The sequence below is a fragment of the Talpa occidentalis genome, unplaced genomic scaffold (genome assembly GCF_014898055.3).
Source record: "Talpa occidentalis isolate TD23 unplaced genomic scaffold, MPIMG_talOcc4v2.1 talOcc4.16, whole genome shotgun sequence".
Lineage (NCBI taxonomy): Eukaryota > Metazoa > Chordata > Mammalia > Eulipotyphla > Talpidae > Talpa > Talpa occidentalis.
In genome coordinates, this window is record NW_023601653.1 from 65,090,567 (window position 1) to 65,099,272 (window position 8,706).

At 34.6% G+C, this 8,706-nt stretch overlaps 1 protein-coding gene across 2 annotated transcripts; it reads left to right on the forward strand.

Annotated features, from left to right (window-relative positions):
* Positions 1–3,431: 3,431 nt before the first annotated feature.
* On the forward strand, positions 3,432–8,236 carry LOC119248342 (NKG2-A/NKG2-B type II integral membrane protein-like). 2 transcript variants are annotated; one of them, XM_037515293.2, is made up of 6 exons: positions 3,432–3,769; positions 4,155–4,254; positions 4,880–4,935; positions 5,659–5,810; positions 6,970–7,070; positions 7,441–8,236. In XM_037515293.2, exons 1-6 carry the CDS (start codon positions 3,583–3,585, stop codon positions 7,547–7,549), a joined length of 705 nt encoding a protein of 234 aa, XP_037371190.1. In that variant the 5' UTR covers positions 3,432–3,582; the 3' UTR covers positions 7,550–8,236. The 2 variants fall into 2 exon arrangements, with proteins under 2 accessions (XP_037371190.1, XP_037371191.1); XM_037515294.1 differs by having other exon boundaries at positions 7,215–7,482.
* The last annotated feature ends 470 nt before the right edge of the window (positions 8,237–8,706 follow it).

The following is an 8,706-nucleotide window of genomic DNA, read 5'->3' on the forward strand; positions in this document are numbered from 1 at the left end:
CTCTGTTCTCTCACCCTTCCACAGCTCTTGCCTGTACCCCGGTTCTTGTATACATAAATATATTTTTTAAAAAAGTAAGAAGAGCAATTCTGGCCACATAAGCATTCACTAAATCACATTTATTTTTCCTGAAAACCTATGATTTAGTTTCATCACCTGACTTTTTTTTGAAAATAATTATTGAAATATACTATGTTCAGTAAAAAGCACATATATAAATAAAAATAAAAACTTAAAAAAATATTTGTTTTTATACTTATGCATGCAAGAACTGAGGTGTAGGCCAGAGGAGTAGGGGCAAGAGGATCACTTGAGACAGAGTGGGGAACAGAACAGGTGGATCTACTGAAACTCACTGCTGAGGGAAGAAGCGGGCAAGAAGGAGAGGTCTTCTGAGACTTAACCTGAAAAGGGTATTCTTTGCTTCTTATTGAGTTCCAATTCATGCACCTTTCTTAGGTCACTGGATATTTTCACAGCTAGAAAGTCACAAATTATATATGCATGCATATGTTTGTATATATATGTATGCATACACACCCCCCTGTATGACTATTTATATATATATATATATATAAAGAGAAAATTATAGTTACTCTTAATATTTTGAGTAATTTGTGAGTCTTTATATTGTTTGACCATAGAGTTCATTCTCACCAGCACTTGTTTCTCATTGTTTTTGTTATAGAGCTCTCACAGACATGAGGATTTATCTCCTTGTGGTCTTGATTTGTATTTTGATGATAATGATTATTTTGTCATGCACCTTCAACCTGTGTTTTAAAAGTATTTTTTTCTGCTCTCCCAATTTTTGGTTCAGTGAGAATTTTGAAAGTTACCTTTAAGTTCCCTTACATAGGGCTTCCCTGGTGGGCACGGTGTTAAGCACTGCACTATGAAGCAATCCACAGCCTCTGCAGCATGAGTTTGATCCCAGGCCAGCTAGGGAGCAACCCACATGGCACATCAGACCTCTCCTGACTCGCCTGCTGCTCCCCTCGGCAGTGTACTTTGTCAATCTGCCTGTTCTGTTCCCCACTCTGTCTCTGGTGAATCCTCTCACCCCACCCCACCCCCAATTCTGGCCTGTGCTCCAGCTCTAGTATGCATAAATAAATATTTTTTTTTAAATGAATAAATCTCCTTACATGAATACACTTAGATTCCTATTAAAACACAATTATAATTGGAGGATGAATGAATGAATGGTGGTAATATTTCAGTCACTGGAATGATAATGTGGCTTAATCTTTTTTCATCAGTGGAAATCTAAATAACTTATTTATGAAGAATAAAATTGAATGCAGGAATTTTCAGACTAGGGAAGAGATGTTGAGAAGATAAGTTGGTGTTGATCTTTGTTATAGTTATAGAAAATTTGAAAATGTTGATTTTTTGGAATAATTAGTGACAAACACCATTAAACACCCATTGATAATGGAATAATAATATTAATGTTCCCATTGTAATATAAATTATATAAATAGGACATAGGGTAAAAGTGTATAATGTCAAGATTTATGAATGTTGCTTTATAGTAGAATTTACACATCTAAGACAGCCTTAACAAGGCCTAAGTTTTCAGCATTTATGGTTACTATGGAAACAAGTTACAAGCATGGGTGTTCAAGTCTTTGTTCCCTGATATATTTCAGAGGCATTTGAAAATGGAAAAATAAATGACAACTATAAACCCATCATCTCCTATAGTCTGCAGGTGTGTGATGAGGTGAACTGTGTTCAAAATAGCCCAAGTGTAACAATTTCCTGTTCAAACTGCTAGTGACACATTAATGAGAAATCTACTTTTTCCACTCTTGCTTCACTCTGAAACTTCACAGGGCAGTTCTAAAGATCACAGATCAGAGATCAGAACAACAAGTGTGATCAGAAACAAGTGCTGGTGAGGATGTGGAGAAGATGGAATCCTCTTATACTGCTGGTAGGAATGCTCTGTGGTCCAGTGTCTGTGAAAATCAGTATGGAGGTGTCTCCTTCTTCACTCAAGGATGCACAACTTCCTCGCCAACAGAAGGTATGTGTTGCTCCTCTCCTCTCTCTCTGCTGGTCCATGTCTTTTAGTGAAAGTTTTTGAAGGTTAGATGTGAGGTAAGTGATATACAGTTCATGTGCAATCAAATCAAAGAGAACATTGGTATCTTTGTTTGAATAATTCAGGAAAAACAAAGATGAATATTCCATAAAATGCTATTTTGAATTTAAAAGTATACAAAATGCTTTAAAAAAAAAGCATTGTACAAGAACCCATACTAATAAAACAAACTCCAGTCTAATGAATTAGGTTACATGGTATAAATGTTATGAAATGGGAAAAACATGGTGGGTGTATCAAAATAATAATTAAAATAAGGCATGTATTATTGACAGTTGAGAAAAGTGAAGTTGAGTATCATATTTTAAATGTATTATATCTTAGATATTCCTGTTTTCATTTTAGATTAGTAAACTAAAACTATGTTGAAAGACTACAAATTTTTCTTTTTCCTTTTTCTTTTTTACTGAGTGAAAATTAAAATGTGATAGTATCAAAGTCAGAATTAATTCTCAATCCTACTTATTACAGAGTCTATTGAGTGAATCACTAAAATTATGATTTTTAATTTATTGCTATTGCTTGCACAATTAAGACACCATTCATTCACTTGGATAGTTATCGGGTCTTTCTGGAAGCTTGAATCAATAATTAATGAACCAATAATGTACATATCATTTTATTTTTTTTTATCTAGCTAGTAAATCAATTACCAATTTCTTGTATTACTTAAAATTATGTATTTTTAAAATATTTTTTGTAGTTCTGTTTTCATTATTGATTTATGTTTTGGACAAGCTAAGCATACCATTAACAAAATTTCTTTAAAATTTAAAACTTTCTCAGCATATCACAATAATGAAAGAACATATTTGAAAGAAAAATAGCTTGAGATAATTTAATAACAACTCATCCCCTTTTAATAAATAGCAATAAATTACTAAATAAAAATTAATGTAGGAAATGCTAACACTGCTATTTTCCAAATTAGAACATTCCATCTTTAACCATTAGTTTTAAAAATTGACTTAAAAATTATTGCATCATTTTTTTCTAAGCCAGTATTCTGATTTCAATACAGTTATACAAGTGATGCTAAGAGGCTGCTGTGGAATATGACTTTAAATTAATAAAGATAATATGGGTCTTAAACTTATTTTTGATTAAATTTTTTGCTTTTCGTTTTTCCAACCAATACTATTGTGTCAGCATGGAATATCTTTTTAAAACTACTTTTTATATCATGAAACATATGTTTAAGTTTCCTAGGAGTTTCTAATTTTAAATTTTCTCACTGAGGTAATATCTGTTTACATTATTGTCTGTATGCTGCAGTGATGGGATCCGCCTCTGGTGATACTTCCTTAGTGCTCTAGGACTTCAGACCAGACAGTGTGTTGTTCAACTGCAATATGAGTCTGTCACTCAACTTACTCTCCGCCCACAGTGTTCTGGTCCTATGCACCATTTATTAAGACTGAGAAGCATTTGTCACAGAGCACAGCTCCTGACTTTACAGAGCAGCAGAGATGAACGAGCAAAAAGTCACCTATGCAGAGCTGAAGCTGCCAGGGGTCTCAAAAAGACCGCAAGTGAATCCTAAAAAGAGTAAAATCTCAACTACTGGAACGGAGCAGGGAGTAACCTACGCAGAATTAAGTCTTCACAATGCTGCTCGGGATCCTCAGGAGAATGGCAAGTCCTGTCACCTCAAAGGTAAAACATTGAGTAGACAGACAGCACAACTGTTCTGGGAGATGCAAAGGGGTGGAGGTTCACAAAGAGTAGGGAATAAACCGACATACTTTTCATTTGTGAGGCTGAAAATTTGGCATTGGGATATGGTATTCTAGAGGGAGTCTGATGGCAATTTTTTCCAGATAGTGTTATAATTTGTTATCGTTGACAAGCAACAATTCATGGTTGTTTTGTTGACTAAAATAGGAATGGTATACTCTGGGGGAAAGTTTCCAGTGGGAGAAAGAGGTCTGGGGTCCAAATTTACAAATGTGACTCCCTGTGCATGTAGATTTTGTTGTGTGCAAACTGAACAACTGTCTCCATCTGTCCTTTCTCAGCGTTTCCATTTCTCTCCCTGCAGGCTTAGCAGCACCTCCAGAGAAGTGCGTTGCTGGGATCTTGGGACTCACCTGCCTTGTCTTGATAGGCATTATTGTGCCCGTGTGGGTTGACACCCGTAGGTAAATTTATGAAAGATTTTAATGGAACTTTTCACTTAATGATTGCCAGTGATTTAATTATTTCATAATATTAAGGAGTAGAACTATTTTGTTAATGTATTTGTTTAATTAAATGTTGTAAGGTTAATCTCACCTTCTCAAAAGTACAAATATACAGAATGATTGTTCAGATTACATTATGTGGATTCAGATATCATGATTCAAAGTCACACTTTAGGAGACTGAAAACTATAAAGTAAATTTTGAAGTTTGGTAAATATATACTGTAAGAGATGGTGAAATTTGACTATAAATTTTTGTGACATTTTCCCCAAGCTTTATTTTTTTTATTAATTGTCCAGATTACTTTATGTAGATTCAGATTTCATGATTCAAATTCACACTTTAGGAGACTGAAAACTAAGAAATAATTTTTGAAGTTTGGTAAATATATACTGTAAGAGATAGTGAAATTTGACTCTAAATTTTTGTGATGTTTTTCCCAATCTTAATTATTTTATTAATTTTCAGGGAAAGTCAATCCTCTTTTATTACAGAAAGTCTTCAAAATACAACATTTCTAACTTAGAAATATTATATTGATTAACACTCTTAATTTTTATAAGGATTATTTTATTTTTTCTAGATCTACTGAAGAACAAGAGAAGAATGATTCCTCCGCAGTAACAAACATCCAGAAAGGTACACAATGATTTCCAAAATTCTAATGTTAGCACAGTTTATATTATGTATATATGTTAGACTAGGTAATAATGGTAATAAATTTTCTCTTAGAACATACATTATAAAATCAAATAATACATATTCATGAATAAGGATAATAGCAGGGGTTCATCCTATCCAACAGCAGAAGAAAATTAACTTAGTGGGCTCTGGACACAGAGATCCCTGTTCTAAAATTGTGAGTCAGGAGGGCACAACCCTGTGCCCGCAGTCTGCCTCTGTGGTGCCTGGATCCCCCTCTGGGCTCCAACTGGCAGTCAGAGGGGGCCTGGGTTGCCAGGGCATTTCAGCTCAGCTCTGGCTGAGGGACAGCCCCTTCTCAGTTTCATACAGTCTAGGTAGGTTCAAGAAAATTAACTTAGAACTTTCAAACCCATGTGGCCAGTTGGCTCACATCCTGCTGCTATTATATGTAATAGATAATTTTAATATTAAAAAATAATACCATTTACTCTTTGTCAGGACATTTAGGTGGATATTTTTGTGTGACTTTGGTTCATATGGACACATAAATTATAGCATGAGAAGATGACCTTTCTCTGTGAGTGTGTGTTGTATGTGCCAGCTGTGAGGTATGTGCATGTGTTATGTGCACGATTCTTCATATTTCGGCATGTATATGGTATGTCTTATTTTATTAAACCAAATAGTTTTAGGTAATTACTCATAATTTCCCTTCAGCATGTCATTGTGGCCCTTGTCCAAAGGGGTGGTTTAAGTACTCCAACAACTGCTATTACTTTAGCGCTGAAAAAAAAACCTGGAAGGAGAGCGTGACAGCCTGTCAGAGTAACAACTCTCAGCTGCTCTACATAGACACTGAGGAAGAAATGGTAAGAAATTCATTGTTCCAACCACATTATTGAAGACTTATTTCATTCAATTTTGTATGTGTAGAACTCATAGATTTTTGGACAAATTTGTAGTTTATTTTAAAGTTTGTGTAATATTCCATTGTCTGATATTGAGGATTTTATAAAATCTTTGGTAAATGCACATTTAAAAACCCACTTCTTGGCTGGCTTTCTTAGAGAACCATTTTTCCTATATATGTATATGTGTGTGTGTGTGTGTGCATGTGTATGTGTGTATGTGTTAAAGTTTGCTGTTTAATACACATCAAGAAAGACAAGCATATTGTGATCAGGCAGATTAATCACCAAGTGAATGAAAATTGTGTCTGCAGAGCAGATCCTGTGTAGAAGTCCCAGCCCCCAGTGCACCCCAGATACCCTGTCTCTCTCTCTTCACTCCTGCTATTTAGCCACTGACTTGACTTTCAATTTCATAGATCTTTTTTTCTTGTTTATGAACTGAAATGCAAACACTCCCCTATAATTCCTCAATAATTCCTCTGCATATTGCATTTATCTACTGTTTGCTATTTTTCACTGCAGAATTTTATCATATTATATTTTAAAATCCATTCTGCTTAATGTGTCAGGTGCCCAAAGTGAGTGTCATCTTCTCAGAATAAAGAAACTTTCAGGGTTCAGTATTTTCAGTCATAGGAACCCCTTAGTTGTCCCATCTTCACCTTCCCAGCCCTGCTTTTGTGTTCCTCTGTGGTGGGATGTTTAGTGTGTCCTGGCCGCTGACTGTTGTCACTGTCATGAGGCATCACTCTTGTCAGGCTGCCCTGCTGTTGCTGCACAGGACCCCTCACCTCAGGGGAGGAATGGTTGCCCTGAGCCTCCTTCTTTTGTAGGTTGGTGGTGACAGGCCTCAGGCCTAGGTAAGATTTTCCTTATTCACATGACAAGAACAATGAAGTTCCTAAGTATAAATGTTTAGGAGCTCATGTACTGGTGAGAGTTTTGGCTTCATGTCCACAGCTGTCAGCATACTGTGTGTATTGGTGAGATTGGAATCTGTCTCTTCCTTCTGAAAATGTAGAATAATTTGAAAGATCACATTACTTGTTTATTTTTTTTTTTTTAATGAAGGCTTTCATCATTCCTATGTAAGTAAAAAATCTTTATGTTTGAATAGAAATTGATGAACTCCATATCAGTGTTTTCATGGATTGGAGTCTACCGTAACAGCAGCAGTGACCCATGGATATTTGTAAATGGGTCAACTTCCCATTTAGAGTAAGTTTTATTTAAATAATGTTATAGTAACATTAAAAATGTGATCGTTTCTTGATTTGCCCCAACATTATAGAACTTAAGAAAAGAAAGATATGAAAATGATTAAAAGAATAATGATATTAGTGCTTTTGATTTAAATTATAGACATGAAGAATGGTGTTGAATGTGAGTGGAATCTTGGGAATCTTGATATCTATTGAAGAAAGGACAGTTCAGTTTGTCTCACTAATAACTCTTACAAATATTCTATAAAAATTGTCTTCATTCACTTTCAAAATATGCTTGTATTGCAATGAAGAGTAATGCTATTGTTTCTTGGTTTGCCCCAACATTACATAACAACAGAATTATGCCCTTTTCTTCATTACAGGATAAGAAAACCAGCATTTTCTAACTACCACTGTGTTATGCTACAATCTAAATATTATGCAGATAATTGTGAAGTTCTAAAGATGTATTATTGCAAGCATAAGATTTAAATTAAAATAAAAAATGTAAGTTTGGATTTGTTTGCATACTTTTCCATTCAAGAAATAATTCTTATTATTCATAATATGTTTTTGTTCTAGTGGCATTTTTCTAAAATAATTACTGAAATACACTATGTTCAGCCAGAGTACAGATAGTATTACTTTAGTGCCTGAACTTTTTTGCGGTGTTCAACCTTCAAAAAGATCATTTGTGGGCCTCCCTGGTGGCACAGGGGTTAAAAACAATGCTATCAAGCTATCACCAGCCACTGCAGCATGAGTTGGATCCCCATGGACCAGTGAAAATCCACATGGCACAGCAGACCTCTCCTGTCATGCTCGTTGCTCCCCTTAGCAGTGCATTTCACTAGATCTGCCTGTTCTGCTCCCCCCTCCATCTGTGGTGAATCCCCTCACCTCCTGCAACTCTGGCCTACAGCCCAGTTCTTTTATGCATAAATAAATAAGTCTTTAAAAAAATCATTTGTTGTGTGAGTCCAGTTATAAGTGACGGCAAATTCACTTTCATACAGCATGTGGATTGGGGGTTGCCGGGGTCTGAGGGGAGGTGGTATGAGGAACTGGCCACTGATTAGTTCTCTGTTTCTTTTTGAAGTGATGGAACTTTTTTAGTGCTAAGAATAGTGATGTTTGCAAACTCTGAACGTGTTAAATGTCTTTGATTTATTTACTTTACATGGCTCAATTTTATGCTTTATAAATTATATCTCAATAAAGTTGTTTTTAGAAAAATCTGTGATGACATTTGAGAGCATTTAATATTTAAAGTAATTTGGAGTTTAGTCATCTTTACCGTATTTATTTTTTCAATCTACATCAACCTTAATCCTTCCTGAAATTTGATTTTTTTCTCATTATGCCTTGTTTTTACAAAAGACATAGAGAAACAATGTTATTATGCTTTAGTATATACACTTTATTTACAAAGGTCTAGAATATCTTTTAGCAATTTTTGGTGTTGTAAAAAGCAATACCACTGAAGTTGGTATTGAATTTATATGTAATGTTTTTGCTGACTTTATATATTGATTCTTTCAATCAATATGACTCTAGTATAAGAATATATGAAGTATAAATTTTGATGTAAATAGTTATTTCTTATAAACAATCACACTCTTTTCCTTCTTTCCAAGTGTAATTACTTT